The sequence below is a fragment of the Plectropomus leopardus genome, chromosome 5, assembly GCF_026936395.1.
Source record: "Plectropomus leopardus strain MGB_pleo_1.0 chromosome 5, ASM2693639v1, whole genome shotgun sequence".
NCBI lineage: Eukaryota > Metazoa > Chordata > Actinopteri > Perciformes > Serranidae > Plectropomus > Plectropomus leopardus.
In genome coordinates, this window is record NC_142180.1 from 15,445,368 (window position 1) to 15,461,745 (window position 16,378).

Below are 16,378 nucleotides of genomic sequence, written 5' to 3' on the forward strand. Positions count from 1 at the left end.
TGAGCAGAAGTTTTGGTTGCATATAAGGTACTTGTTGACAACAAAGCTCATTTTTGTTGCCTTTTTTTTTTTTTTTTTTACAAAACCCATAAACCTTACTTGAGCTGCTTGTTACTCAATAACGTGCACGGAGGGCGGCGTGGTAGCAACAGGTGTGGAGAGTGTGGAGGAAACAAAGGTCCACATATCGTGGGAGGATGCTGCAAAGATTTTTATGACTTAAGGTAACATTGCATCCACAATACTCTTGGATCAATTTTAGCAAGACAGGACTGTTTTGACCGTGTTAAGTTATGAATGAATTTATTTCGGATTGCAGCTGCGGTTAAACGTTAGCTGCAGGAGGTTTTCTGCTCTGCATGGCGGATGCTAACGTTTACGTTTGCTAATTCAACAGTTGCGTCGCGTGTCTGTGCAGCGCAAAGGTAGTTTCACTAGCTAATGTTACTCGTGTTTATGGTGTAGGTGTGTTATCTTACGATTTTTTTTTCTTTTTTACCTTTAATGGCAGTTTTAAGTATGCTTGCTACTTTACAAGCATGCGGTAACAAATAAAGATGGCACAGTGAGGTTTGATCATCTCAGCATTTGCAGCTTTTTAAAGGTGAATACAAGTGCCAAATTTGACTACGTGCTTTTGTGGTTTAAAAAATCTTATTCAAGATATTTAAGGTGCAAGATTACAGAATTCGTCAGTTTATTTTTACTATTGTGGAGTTACTATTGTGCATTTCTCCTCCTTGTAGTTTCAGCCACCTGTTTGGGGTTAAGGATGTATTTAGGGACTGTTGGTCATTTATGGGGGGGTGATATTACAGGGGAGGCCCCTCAAATAACCTTTTAAGCCCTGTGGAGGGAGTTATTTTTAAGGAACTGAGGAGAGGGACATTCAACTTTAAATTGTTGTGTTTTGTATTTATTTTAAATACTCTGAGTCACAGAACCCATAAGTTGGGTTTGAAGGCATGTTTTCTTTAAAAATAACACAATTTATCATAGCAAGAAACTGTATGCACAATATTTTTGTGTGGTAATTTTTGATCAATAGCATAGATTTTAATTATAGATTGTCAATAATACAAATACAAACTAAACTTTTGATAGCTCACAACAGTGTTAGAATCTATTGCTTTTTCAGACTATTGGATACAATTTGCTGCAATAACTTAACTTAAGTGAGATAAACAGACTGAGAAATGCATGTTATCATAAGTTTAACTTTGGGGAAATATTTTGCAGCTGAAAAGGGTAATATATCGCAGTATCTGAAATGGCAATATTCAGTGTATTACAACATGTTTGCAAAGGCATTAATGTTGTTTTTTGAGTTAACTGTTGTAATACTGTTGCATCATAGGGTCTGAGGTGATTCCCACCCATACTTCATATTGAAACAAACAAAGTCACACCCCAGTCACCCCCTTACTCTATTCAATAAAGTACAGTCTCTGACAGTATGTTTTGTACCATTTCTCCTCTTGCTATGTTCTCCAGATGTCAGCAGGCAAGATGAACCAGCAAGATGCTTTGGAGAAGATAAAGAAGGAAATTCGTTCCTTGCTCATTTCATCTAAACTGGGCCTGGACCCTGATCAGCTCAGGCGAGACTATGTTGCCACGATGGGCCATCCCCTGCCCCTGAAACAACTGGGCTTCAGACACATCATGGATATGGTGAAAGAGATGCCTGACGTGGTGTCAGTTAACTTCAGGCCCGATGGCAGCATATATTTAAAGGGTAGGGTCCTTGTTTTCATTTGAACATGTATTTGTCTCAATCTAGCATTGATGTAAAATAAACCAAAGCACAGCAGTATTTAATGCATAACACCTCTCAGACATCTGTCTGTCAAAATCCTTTTACACATCATGCTCTCACCTATGTATGTCTGCCATTGCAGCTGTTAGTGACGATAGCACCCGAAACATTGAGGAGCTAGTGGCTAAGCAGCGCATATCTAAAACTGACAAGAAGTTCAGGAGTGGAGGTGTCAGCTACTTCTCACCCCGCAACCGTTACCTGCCTCCACCTGTTAACCTTCCCAGAAGAGGTCGGGCTCCTCCAGCTGTCCCTGCCCAGCTGAGGGCACAGCTCCGCATACTGCTCTCACAGGTATGACGTGAAGGGACCCTGGGAAGTTTTGCTTTTAGCCTCATGATGTCAAAACTGTTTACTTGAGTTTTGCAGTGCGCTATTCAAACAGGACCTACTGAATCAGAGACTGTGGTCACATGGACACAAATGACCTATTTCTGAGGTTTCTCCTGGTTGTGATCATATTCAGGATATGGTGTTTACATATGCACAGAAAAATTAGGTTATTTACATTCTGCATGTATACCCCAGTTTCTTTTCTTTTTTTAAGTTTCTTTTTTAGAGTACTTCAGCTTGCATATTCAGGTTTCTCATAATTAGAATATAGTGTTTACATGCTCAAACGCATAAATAGAAAACTCCAAGCACTGAATGCACTGAGAGAAGAAGAGTCGACTCTTCTATTTGTTTTAACAAAATCATGTAGCTCCATTACTCGGGGTTCCCACAATCATGGAAAACCTGGAAGAGTCATGACATTTTGCAGTCTCATTTCCAGGCTTGGAAAAGTATTGGAAAATGTAAAAAAAAAAAAAAAAATCATTGAAAGTTTTGGAAATGTCATGGAATTTCTTCCAGTAATCTTCCAGTGATAACCTCCCAAGTAATGAAACATAAAAGAAAATTCATTTTCTTAAAGTTAGCTGTTGACAGAACTTATAATATATTAATATGTATGGACTTAAGGGTGCTTGATAAATTGTTTGATTCATCAAAGGACGTGTGATGTCAAATAAGGCAAATTAACTCAAACAACTCATTTGCTGCTTGATACAAATGAAAAATTTGCAGAGCCTTCCCCTTTAACCCTTTAAACCCTGAGCAAATCAGCTTGATTTCCTTCAAAACACTTAGAGAAGGCAATGAGCAACCTGAGAAGAAATAACTTAAAAATAAGCAAGAAATTAGTAAAAAAAAAAAAAAAATCCAAGAAAATTACCTGAAAATTTGTGCAAAAAAAGTCAAAGGAGAGGAATGTAAAAAACAAAAGAGAAATTGACTTTTTAAAAAATGCTTATGAATAAATATAACTCTGTGAGATATTTTTCAATATGTAATTATGATTATAAATATACTGTAGTTTTCCAGACATTTTCCCTATCTTATGATTAAATTATTTTTCAAATTGAAAAGTTACAAGTTCTTCATTGACTTTTCCCCCCATGTTTCCAAAAGAAATCAAATCACTTTGCTAGGGATTCGAAAGTTAAAATACTTGTGAAAGGTGTCTGACAACAAAAGTAAAGTTGTGATGTGGTGTAGCTGCACTGTAACCAGGCTGGGAAGTGCCAGAGACGCAATTAAGCATATGCTTTTCCAACATGAAAATTTGTATTATGGGTCCTTGAAAAGTCATGAAAGAGTTTTGAATTCTGTCCATAAATAGGTGTGAGAACCCTAAACTTGCAAAATGTTGTTTTGTTTCAAGTAACCACGTGGCCACTCTTCCAGGGTCCACTCAGGTTGTCTGACCTGGAGTCCAGCTTCCTGCGCTGCTTTGGCTACCCGCTGCGTGTCCACAACTACGGCTTCTACTCCACTGGAGAGATGCTGGAGGGAGTGGCGGACCTGATCATTATCCAGCAGAGCAGGCTGGGCTCAGTCCTGAGCCTGAGGGATCGGATGCTGCCCAGGCAGCTGCTCAGACCGTTAAGCTCACAGAGGAGGACTGGGCAGATAAAGTCAGACTTGCCTAAAACTGACAAATCAGCCTCCAAAGGGGCAGAAACCAGAGCTGTGACACCAACAATACCTCCAGGTGATGCATTTAAACATTTTAAACAGCTTGCTTGAATTTGTCTAGCAACTGATAGGGAAAGTGGGGAAAGGGTTAAAGATAATTAGAATTGTTGAAATTTGTCCAGGAAAATGTGAGAGAACTCAGTTTTAAATAACTACTTACTCCACCCATGTTGCAAGTACTGGCCAAATGTTGATGGGGTTATTACATCAGTCATGACAAACTAACACACTGTTCAAAGTGTGCAGGGGCGCCGTGTGTTTTGTAGTATTGTTGTTATCTTTAGCACTAGTCTGAATTTTCTAAATTTTGTGGTTTACCTTGACTGAAGTTCCAGTGACACAGACTTCTCAAAACCAGCCCACTACTGAGACTTCCTTGCACCCTGTTCACAAAGAGACAATGGCTGTCAGTAACAGGCCACATGTGGTTGAGAGGAAGCAGGAAGAGGACCCAGAGCCCTGCCAGGATGGTCGGCTCTTTGAGAATCGTGTCCTTAAGGTAAGAAAACATAGTTCCTGCATCTTGTTTTTTAGAGCAAGACATAAGAATGTGAAATGGGGGGATACAAGACCACGCCTATTTAAAGACACATCATCCAGTACTCTATCCAGTGTTAAGTGTAAGAAAATTTTGTGTTGCAGCTACAACTGAAAGGATTTTTGTGGCACATTAAGATGTCTTGGCAGAAATACATCAAATACTGCCATATCACTGCATGACATCATCAAGAAATGTGAGAGGAATGATTTTGTATACAGTTATTTGTAGTAAGCTTTCTGCTGAAATTGTACTTCAGCTGCAGGAGGAGCTTCGCCAGAGAATTTTGGAGAATGGAGTCGCTGGCGTCATTAGTCAGGAGCTGAAGGACAAGCTACAAACGGTCAGACTTCCTGCCAGTTTAAGCAAACACCTTCTGTCAGTAGTGACCACAAGACTCTAATAAGCTTTGCGTTCATGGCAAGAATTATTTTTGGTACAGAAGGAAACCAAGACATATGGTGACAGGTCTTGTAAAGAAATGTTTGTGTTCATGGCTCTCTACAGGTTGTGTGTCAGAGCAGTGGAGGATTATCAGTGCATGATCTACCTGCTGAATACAAGGTAAAAAGAAAAAGTCATGCAGTTCTTCTGTTCACCTTCACGCTGTAACTTGAGAGTTTAAGGTGCTGTTGCATCTGTAGTTTGGTTTATGAGGTCTGTACCAAGACTAAGTAATGATACATTGTTGCATTTAAATTCTGGTCTGGACTTGGGATGGGTACCCGGTATTAAATGGGCCCCGGGGCAGAATTATTAAAGGCTGCAATATTGATAAGCTCCAACATGAACAGTTATGCTGTCTGTATCGCAGAAATTAAGAAAATGTATTTCTTGTTTATTTAGGTTATGTAAATGTTATCTTGTACAGTTCTTATCTCACCGTCTCCATTTCCACTTTGCAGTAAGATTAAGACATTCTTCTGTGATGCATTATCACTATCCAATCTTGAGGAGAGCTCTGATTGTCGGAGCATGGCAGCATGTGCGAGGGGCGGGGTGGGGTCAGCACTGCCACTCTGTCTGACACACACACACACACACACACACACACACACACACACACACACACACACACACACACACACACACACACACACACACACACACACAGGAGCCCTGCTGTCAGTTACAATGCTCCAAATTCTGGTTATACTTTACAAGAGTTTGTGCCGACACAAAAGTGCAACAACTCTTTTGCATGTAAGGAGGGAAACATGAGCAAGCTTTCAAAACATCTAGCAAAAGTGCATCACATACAGGAGGAGAAATGCACCGTTATCGACCCTCTAGCTTGATTTCTTTTCTCCTTAAAACCCAGGATAACAACCAGTAAGAGAACCATTAATGTACCGGATCTGTAAGAAGGTTTTGAAAAGTCTTAGAATTTTGTTGTGTGTAATGAAATTGTTACAGTAATTTTGCATGGATAATCTTCCATGTAATGTGACATGGCGGCAAATTTTATTTCCATAGCTGTTGACGAAACGTAGCTCTTGTTTGCGTCGATGTTAACCATTGCGTACTTTTCTTAATTTTCTCCCAGGGTACCTTCTCTCCCTTGATGTATGACAGTTAGAAGAAATTGTGTTTGAACAGGTTGAATCTGATAAGTTTTAAAAACACTGGGCAAGTGGGGCAACAATTTAAAAAATATATATTATTATGGGTCCTTGAAGCGTCATGGAAAAGTTTTGAAAGTTTGTCCATGAAAATGTGTGGAAACCCTGGATCAGGGACAGATTTCACAATCAGCAGTTAGATTTTGTAGTAGTTAAGCTTTTGAAAATTTGCTAAAATCTCCTATCTGCTTTCATAAAATTCTATGGCTGGGTCGTTTACACCACAAACAAACTGCACCAGAGGCTGCTGGGAAGTAGAGCGAGACCCACCTTTTCAGGCAGTCTCGGTTCAGTTATTTGGTTCACACACGGGTTTGATCGACGGCTTTCAAACCAGCCAAAAGGAACCACACTAACCAAGCTAACAGACCTGAGTTTGTTTTAACCGAACCAAAGAGGTCAGTTGTGAACGCATCCTTAAGAAATTGGTCACAGGGCTGGGAGCTTAAGAACTTGCAATTTTGAGAATTAAAATTCAGTAATTTAAGAACCAGCTAAATATAAGTACTGGCTTCAATGTGTTGGTTTTGTATGTTAAACAAGTTCAGTGCTATGCTGTTTTACACTTCTGTTTATAATGAATGATGTGTTTGGTTTTGTTCTTCAGAGGCTGTTTGGTGAGGATATTCCGTTGCTGCAGAGTGGCTTCGTCAGTGTCACTGAACTGGTCAGTGCCATGAGTGACATCTTCCATTTGAAACCTGTAGTGGGTGAAAATGGGCAACACTGGATAGTCATGGACATACAGGACAGTGACGGTATACAATCAGGTGTGTTAAGATAAAAGTCATGTAAATCACTGATTAATGTATGTATTGTGTTTATGGAGTCTGCACTTTTCTAATCAATGACCTATTATAATAAAACGGTAAAACGGTGTTGTCTGAGATAACCACTCTTGTGGAACGCTGGCTTTCAGCTAAGTGTTTGTTTTTTTCTGCAGATGATGAGAATGAAAAGCTGGAGACCGGTAGCAATTCCAAGACCCAGGAAACGGTTAGACGACACATTTTTCATCATATTGCTAATCAGAGCGTCACATGTGTGAAGCCAGTGATACTCACGATTGTTTTTTCACTGCACTTAACAAGCAGGTGTCACTATCTGTGTAAAACGTCAGTTTTATCCATAAATGCAGGTTTCACAACTCTGAAAACTGTTGTTGTTTGTATCCCAGCTGGTTCTCTTTAACAGAGCTGCAGAATAATACTAAATAATATGTAATGTACCTGCTGTGTGCCATTCACTACTCTCACTTTGCTTTTCATGTGTCCTCCTGTAGATGTCTCAGACGTACCTTTCCATTCAGATGCATTGCTCCCCTGCAGTACCCTTGGATGCCTTGCAGAGCCAACGTGTCAAACCACCAACACGCCATGGTGCTCGAGAGCTGATAGAGGTCCTAGTGGAGCACATGGAGACGCCCGGACATTTCTACATCCGCTTCAGCGAGAGTGAGGAGGCCCGGGCTATGGAGGACATGATGATTGAGATGAGGTGGTGGACATGTTAGAGGCAGCTCAATGTGCTGCCACTTCTTGTAGCTATTGTAGTAATAGGGTTCCCCTTTTGAATTGCATGTTAATTAGTAATACAGTTCATAATGTTTCTCAATATGTACCATTTCATCACGCCCGGCACGCTCTTACTTTGTCAAACCATATTGCTTTAGCTGATGGGAATTTAACCCTTTGAAACCTGAGGCGACATCACTTTTCTAGTGCTCCTCTCGCTTTTCACAAGAATTTAAACCTTTGAACCCTGACCTAATTGGTTTGATTTCTTTCAAAATCATGGGAAAAAAAGGCAATGAGCAACTTGGTAAGAAATGTTCCATGAAGTGCAAGAAATGAGAAAATCGTTTAAAAAGAAACCTAAAGAAAAAGGTCTAGGAAAAAAAATACTATAAATTATGTGCAGAATTATTATACATCTGAAGCACTTTCTCCAGGTCATTTCCTTTTCTTAGTTTAAATTTCGTTTTTTTTTGGTGTTGGGGGGTGTTTGTTTTATTGTTTTTAAACTGATTTTTTAGGTAATTGTAATTTTTACTAGTTTCTCGACAATTTTTAGGGCAGTTTTCTTTTGCTGCTCAATTTTTGCCTTCACGTGTTTTTGAAAAAAATCAAGCCAATATGCTCAGGTTTCAAAAGGTTAAAAAAAATCTATATTTTTTCTAAAAATGGGGTTCATCATTGCATTTACCAAAATAAATAGTCATTTAGCTTGACCAACACGAGTTAAGAAAAATAGAACTTTTTATTGTGTACATCTTTGAAATGTTATCCCCCAAATTAAGTTCCTCTTGATGCATTTCACAGTATTTTTTAGACGTTAAGTAAAAAGAAGTGAAATAAGATACCAAAAACTCAGCCTTGTTATTCAGTCTTTAGTGCAACAAGAAGTTAAAACAGAGTTTTTAACTAGAAATAAAACTGCTATAATAGAAATAAGCTGTGCTGTAAAACATCAAAATGTAATCAGTACTGTCTCAACATAAACATTTACATATCAAGCTTCCTGGTGATTCTCTATGAGCAATGACATCCTGTCTCTCATTTTTTCCCCACTCTTTCTCTGTCGCCTCCAGACGATGTTACACCTGTCCTGAGGTGTCGGAGCAGTATTGCCTGCCTAAGCAATTTCTACGACGAGGTCAAGTCTGTTGCGTGTCACCCAAAGGAATGTGGTTCTACCGGGTGGTCATCCATCAGATCATCAGCCCCACTCAGGTGGAGGTATATTACATCGACTTTGGAGATATGACCGTGGTACAGAGCGCCAACCTCAAGTTCCTAAAGTAGGGGCATTTAAAAAAAACAAAAAAACAAAAAAACAGTTAAATAATCCATCTAGTACCACCACTACTGCTGCTAACCTGATCAGTGTGTGAGTTTTTGCTGTGCTCTCTGCTGTTCATCTCTGTTTTATCAGGTCATGTTACTCAGCTCTTCCAGCACAAGCTGTTCCATCATCACTTGCTGGAATCAAACCCACCAATGTGAGTCTGATACAATATGTGCTCATATATTTAGTGTGAGCTCTCCTGCAAAGGCCTCAACTAACTTCTTGTTAGTACGACAAGTGCCTGTCTATTTCTAACACCGATATTATAGTAGTGCTGCAGACAGTATTTCATGTTCCTTCATGAAATCACCCTGCATTGTACTGAGACTAATCATACTATGATATATTGGCCTTTGACTTGAAAGAGATGTATGAGCGAGAGTGTTGTGGTTTGCCTCTTGCAGGGCAGCTGGACTGCTGAGGCCAAGGCTTCTTTCCAGAAGCTATGCTCCGACCGCACCCTGGTGGGTGCTTTGGATTGTTACGCTGGAGATGTGCTTCAGCTTTACCTGTGTGACACACACACTGATATTGATATCTACATTCACACTGTCCTGCTGAGCCAGGGCCACGGGGAAGCTTGCAGCCCTGCAGCCAGTGCAACAGTAAGACACACACGCACACTCTCACACTCTCTGACTCTCAGGGTGCGTTCAGAATCGCATACTATTTCTTTTCACTTTCAGTAGGTATTGCAGCTGCCCTTTCATAGTATGCACTGTTGCATGAAATATGAAAACAATCGGGACATACTACTTCTTCATAAAAAACCTCTTGCTCATATATCTGTTACCATGGAGATCAAACACCATTCACAGAGTTTGTCAGAGCAGAGAGATTAACCTGAAGAGCTCTGCTGTTGTTACTTTGCATTGTATATAGTTTAACCCTTAAGTTATAATGCATACTAAATCTATTTTGCTATAATAAATAGTATGCTAGTGTGGGTATTGGTACATGCAGACAAACTTATTTATATCATGGCAGTGATGAATACCAGTTTTTGATTGGTCCTCAGGTGTCTTTGAAAGTAAATTAAAGATAAACCAGCAAACCAAACTAGGATCGATCTGTGTGGTTGAGAGTTAAAGGAGCAGTGTTTAGGATTTAGTGACATCTAGTGGCAAAGATTGCAGATTGCAACCAGCTGAAACGTCTCCCATGTGCCACATGTGAACTCTCAAACAGGATTCCTTCATTGTTTATTGTTCAGGAGATTTTTAACAGGAGCCAAATTATCTACAGAGGTCTCTTCCTTTCCAAAACAGACAGATAAGGTGATTTAAACTGGGAGAAAACATGATAAAACCAGTCTTCTTTTACAAATGAGTATTTCTCTGATGCTGTTTGGCTTGTCGCAGAGGAGCTGCTAACTGCAATGACTCTTATTTTTAGGTGACGGTACACCAAAGTAAACAAAATGATGATTTTATATTACATTTCTCATATATTCCCCCAAATCTTATACATTTGAACTTTTACCCACTGTGCTAAAAACACTGTATTGGATATGTGCCTGGAAGTTATAATAGTTGCTATCATTAATATTTTTGATTTAGGTTAGGTATGAGTTCATTTCTAACTATGATAACAGACATTTTTTACATGGCCATGGTAAAAGTATTAAAAAACAGCTTATTTATATTGATACATGTACTTGATCTGTACACCTGCTTATAAATAACCTGTGTTGTGTACTTCCTGTGTACTCTCAGCTGTGTGTCAAGCCCTGTCCAGTGAGTCTCTACCTGGGGGAGGGAATGGTTGACCTGCCAGAGGTAGAGGAGGTGGCCATTTTATCCCCAAAGCAAGCCAGCATACGTGAACGGTCCATGTCAGCTTCACCGAAGGTACTTTAGACACACACACAATTTTTGAGGTTGCAGTACAGCCAAACAAAACAATCATCTCAGTACTTGGTTACTTCAATATTTCTTGTGGATTTGCAGTTTTATGTCTCAATTGTTTCCTATCTAAGAGTGCACTCTTTTTGTCTCTTCTTTCCCTCCCCGCCCTCACTCACTTCCTCTTTCTCACTCAATCTTTTAATGTTGGTGTAAAGCTTTTATTCTCCACTGTTCATAGCTGTTATCTTACCAGCCATACTGTCACTGCTGCAGGCTCTCTGCAGCACCACACAACCTCAGCACACACTGACGCGCGCACACACATTGTGAGTGTACACACTCACATCAAATACACACACACATCCTCTTGGCAAAAGGGGAGGGTTCCAATCCAGTGCTTCTTAATGTATAGGCACACAGTTTGGAAGGTCACAGCTTGTTGTTGGACAATAAATAAGATGACAGCCAATCAGTGGGCTGTTTAATGGATATTGGATTACAAGATTGTGTCACTCTTATGTTAATGAGTGGATGGTTGTTAAACCAAGCATAGAGGAAAGGAGATTTCACAGTGTCTGTAATAAAAAATGTTATTTTAGAAGCATGGACGCAACTACACTGAACAACAGTGGCACAACAATGACATGATAAAAGAAACTGAACTCAAAACAGTTTTTGAAATCTGGGTGTATGCTGTATTTAGTCTATATAAACATAAAGACAGGAAGCAGATAGTCCAGCTTAAATCAGTGGTTCTTTCCCTGCTGTCTTATGTACACGTTTTAGAGATAGTTGAAAGATAGTTATGTCATTAATGTGCTTCTAGCTCGATTGAAATTGTATCCCAGCTGGCAAATGGGAAACTTAAAGCTAACTTGAGGCATGCTGTGTATGAAATATGTGTCCAGCTGATGAATTTTTATGCCCCTGAGCAAATTTAAACAGCGTTTCATCAGCCTGTGCTGCCTGTGCTCTTCAACATTATTCAGAACATTTTCTCTCTGCATCCCAACATTTTAACATGCTGCTCTGAATAATTACTTTGATGTGAATGTGAGCCGTTACTCAAACATCACCTGCTAAATCTGACAGATCCTCAAGGCGCAACTTTTGTATTGCTGATCTTTACGATTTATAGAGTAAATAAAGGTCTAAGAAGTAGTTTCATTGACAAATGTGACCTCTTCTTGAAGGTTAAAGCTTTATTTAATTTAATTTTAAATATATTTATCTCAATAATATTCCCCTCTGATGGTAATGGAGGCAGCTATTTGAAGAAACCCTGTAGTCATTAGAACAATGTCTGAGTTTACATGGTCATAATCTGTTTCAGTAAATAAACTTCAATATAGGCTAAGGTAAAATACCTTGTAATTGTTATGAAATGCCACCAGCTAAAATCCTTTACAATATGCCATATTAACAAATGTGCGATGTAAATTGCACTTGCTGTAGTACATGTCGGAGTATGAATCAACATCCAGAAAGTACAACCAAAGATTTGCAGTTAGATTTGTCATTGAGATATGAATCTGTAGAAAACAGGAAGTTTCTTGGTGTCTCAGGTTGAAGACATAGAGCAGCCTGCCCTGGAGTATATTGAGGAAAATGAGGTCAGCGCCTTTATCCAGGTACGACCACCTCGATTTCATGTCAATGTACATTAATAGTTTAAGCCTACAGTAGATGAGCATTTATGTAACTGGAGCCTTGCCTTAATTGGTTTAAGACTGATTTATCAATGTTTATCTGGACTTAACTTTGGAATACAGCTGCAGTTTTGGCTGATTCACTCTGCTTTTCCATTTCCATCACCTAATTTAAATAAAGGATAAAGGTCGTAAAATGGTTGATAGCCAGTAGTGCTATTTGTCTGTATGTGTGAAGAGATTTTCTGTTTTGCCAAAAAGTGTTGACAGACAAAACTAAAATCTTCTTTGTTGCTGTCTTGTTCAGGGAATGGACGCCAACCCGTTCAATGCTCTCCTAAAGGATCAAACTATCAGCTTCAGTGAATTGGACTGGGACTCAACCAACAAATCACCTCCTACCAGCTCTTCCTGTCCGACCTCCAGTCCTCTGGCCCCTCCAGATCTGATCCAGATCCAAACAACCCCAACACACTGTAAAGCTGATCTTAAAGTGAGAAGATATCATTGTTTGGTTTTATGGAGGAGAAATCACCCTTTATGGTTTTCATAAAGCACTTAAAAAGTGATAGTTGTCTTTTTTTTGTCTATTAAAGAAACTTTACTTTGTTCTCAGACTCTGAGCATGATTCCACCAACTGCATCCAGCATTCAGACCAGCTCCTGCTGCCTGACACCAGAAGAGGGGCAGCACCGGTCCAGACTCGCTGCCCCCTCTTTGGTCAAGCCACCTCCGATCCTGAGAACCTTGAGCCTCCGCACCTCTGACCTGGGCCAAATCCATGACTGCTCTCAGGGTACACACACACACACACACACACACACACACACACACACACACACACACACACACACACACACACAGAGTTACTTCTTGAGAGCTTGCATGATCTACACATAAGTCACAACCAAAAGAATTTAGTCTGCTAAAAACTTGAGATTCAAAGTGAGTAACTGCAACAGATTTGTGTAAATAAACACTTAACCTCTTCATTGGAGAGTGATGACACACTTTGACTTAGTGTTAAGTTGTTTCAGCAAATGTGTTTTTCTCACGAGAATTTGTTGTTGAATAGCAACAACATTGTTCTTATCATTCTTGCTCGTTATAAACAAATCAGACCATAGATTGAAATAGGAAACTCTAACGGGTTATTTTAGATTTTTAGTCATCGCATTGAGCTTTATTTGTAAGAGAAGTATCATTTCCGTCAATTCGTAGAAAGGTAATGTGGTGTCGTAAAAGTCCTTATGTACATACAAAGGCTTTTTACCCTCGCTTGCGCACACACTCTCATTTTCTAATAGGATTACAGTGACCTTCATTAACCTGCACATGTACACAGAGAGACAGAGAAGCCTTCAATGAAATTAGACTGTGTCCATGGTTGCAGAGAGGACGTATTGATTTCCATCCTGCTGCTTGCAGTGGTGGATGTACCTGCACTGAGAACCTGACACGGATTCAATTAGACCTGTTACCAGAGCTATTTGACCCAACAAGCTGCTTTCATTGCATTGCATTTGTCCTGATATCGATACAGTGCTGCTCCACCATGCCTCTGCTCACACAGTGTTAATGAAAAAAGCAAAACAAAGTGGGTCAAGGCAGATTTATCCACAAATCGCTTTTGTGAACTGTAGCGTTTCAAAGTGCTTTACACAGCTGCACAAATACAGATAAAACACAAGATAGAAACAAGAATAAGTACATGACAGATTAGAAGATATGATGTTTGAGTGTGTGTCTGTATCTGCTGACGATTAATACTCTTCCCCTTCATACTTCCTTCTCATTTTAGTTTTTGTTTTCCAGCATGCCCTTAGACTTGTATGCTGGCTTTCCTCAGAAACCTGACATTGCAGAAATATGACTCGAAAAAAAATTACACAATGCCTCACAAAAGCAAAGCTGGCACTTTGTCCCTTGTCGTGATTCTCTTGAATCTTCTCATACAGTTTTGTTGTTATTTGTTACTAAAGAGTCAGTACTCAGCCTGTTCAGCTGCTCCTAGGAGAAAACACAGTGTGGAATCTCAGAGTATGAACAAACCTGGAAGTGACCATTTTAAAGTTGTTGTTTTTTTTCAAAATTATAGAAAAAACTTGGAAGCCTTAAGAGCAGCCTAATACAGCAGACCTTGCTTTTGATCACCTCCAGTAGTTGGAGTTCTTCCTTTGCTATTTTAATGATCGAATGTACTCAGATTGTGCTTGGAACAGGTGTGGGTGCAGATGAGCACACCTCTGACCACTTATCACAGTGGGAGTGTTGTGAGTCTTGCCCAATGCGGTTTTACAGGCCTGGGAAACTAATGGCATTGGTAAAATTCTTGATGGTTTTGGAAAAGTCTTGGAATTTTGTTGTGTGTAATGGAACTGTTACATTAATCTTTTGTGGAAAATCTTCCTCACTGTAACAGCATATATATTTTCTCTTGTGCCGATGTGTGATGTTTTGTTTATAATCAAGTACCTTTCTTTATTTTCTCCTGCGTTCATCTCTCCCTTCATGTATGGGGGCGAGCTAGAATTATGTCTGAATCATCAGTTTAAATAAGATAAAAAAATAATGTTGTGACAATCTAATATAACATCTAGGCTAATGAATTTCAAAGTTGTGGTACCTAATAGTACTTTTAAATTGCACTGCATTTTTTAGATGGAGCAATCTTTGTGTTATACATTTTGAACAGTCATGGACATTTTGTCATGGGTGTTAACATAGGATAAGTGGTTATGGATAATAGATGAATGAATAATGAATACAACAGCACTGCAGATGAGGTTAATAGCTCAACAGCCACTTATTTACAACTGACTTACCAGATTGTGATTTTTTTCTCTCTGGCATTTTCTGTCTTTCTGCCTGTAACGAGGACGTAGCGTGCTGTGAGTCACAGTTGAGCTGACAGTGCTCTCAGTCACCAGTGAGGAGATCACTGCTAAAAGCTACTCATGTGTTTAATGATTGTGGTGATTTAGTATTGTGAGTTCACTTTCAAGTAAAGATGTCTTTATACATGTAGTGAACACCCTTAACAGTAATAGTTGTTGCTTAATAGTTGTGTCTCATGTTGATATTATGTGTTTATTCTGTTGCCCAGCGCTACCAGTTTCCCCACTCCACCTGCGAAACTCTGGCATGCTGTTTCCTCTGTTTGGGGCCAGGTAGGTCTCCACCGCATCCATCCACCAATCCAGTGGCCTGAATGAGTCAAAATCCAAAGGAAGGAACATTCCCTAATAACTTCTACTTCTAATAAAATATCACAACCCTTCCAGTTTTGGAATAATTTCCCCTTAAGCACTTGACTTATTTACTGACTTGGTGAAAGTACTAAAAGCATTTTAATAAGAAGTGAATATTAATCTAGTATCGATTAGTTAAATTGTATGTTAGGCTCTGTTTGATAGTTTGATATTGATGTGATTGTAGCACTTTCTTAACAGTTGATGGCTGCTCTTTCTTAAATTTTGATAATTAATGCTTTTTGTTTTAAAAACCTTTTTATGTTGTGTGAAGTGCCATCAAAATGTCTGCGATTTGTTAAATGGTTAAATTCCCTTAAACATACTAGTATTGTTGTTCTGGACGGGTTAAAACATTTTCGAAATACTGTTAAAATGAAAATTACAGAAAGTCATGACAAATGTAATTTTATTTTGAAAAAATAAATCTTATTTAGTAGAATATTTTAGTATTTTGCTTGTGTCATATGAGTCTTGGTAGTAGGTTATAGTAGTGGATGGTTCTTGTTTTTTTTCCTTTGCATCAGTGGATCTTAGGGCTGAACAGAATATCATTTTCAAAGCCTCTATTGAGGTTTTCAAATGAAGCTTTGAGTGTCTTTATGATGTTGTTAGCCAGGTTAGCTTTGTGATTTCAGTGTTGTTGGTTGAGTAATGCTGCAGCTGTAGTGCTTCTCCTTCTCTCTGGTTCTACTTACCTCTTCAGGACAATGTCAGTGTAACTTTCAGACAATGAATCTATACTTTGCCTCATCCTGCTGAGTCACTCAAACTTCTCTTGTTTA

General features: G+C 39.2%; 1 protein-coding gene across 2 annotated transcripts; it reads left to right on the top strand.

The window, feature by feature from the left end:
• The first annotated feature begins 65 nt into the window (after positions 1-65).
• tdrd5 (tudor domain containing 5) lies at positions 66-15,625 on the top strand. Of its 2 annotated transcripts, XM_042483693.2 has the most exons (18): positions 66-224; positions 1,495-1,738; positions 1,902-2,113; positions 3,548-3,854; positions 4,168-4,337; positions 4,636-4,719; positions 4,884-4,940; positions 6,606-6,768; positions 6,942-6,994; positions 7,281-7,495; positions 8,589-8,798; positions 8,933-8,999; positions 9,250-9,450; positions 10,561-10,695; positions 12,258-12,323; positions 12,649-12,834; positions 12,958-13,138; positions 15,449-15,625. In XM_042483693.2, the coding sequence occupies exons 2-18, from the start codon at positions 1,495-1,497 to the stop codon at positions 15,514-15,516; spliced, it is 2,619 nt and encodes an 872-aa protein (XP_042339627.2). In that variant the 5' UTR covers positions 66-224; the 3' UTR covers positions 15,517-15,625. The 2 variants fall into 2 exon arrangements, with proteins under 2 accessions (XP_042339627.2, XP_042339630.2); XM_042483696.2 differs by lacking the exon at positions 12,258-12,323.
• Positions 15,626-16,378: the final 753 nt, after the last annotated feature.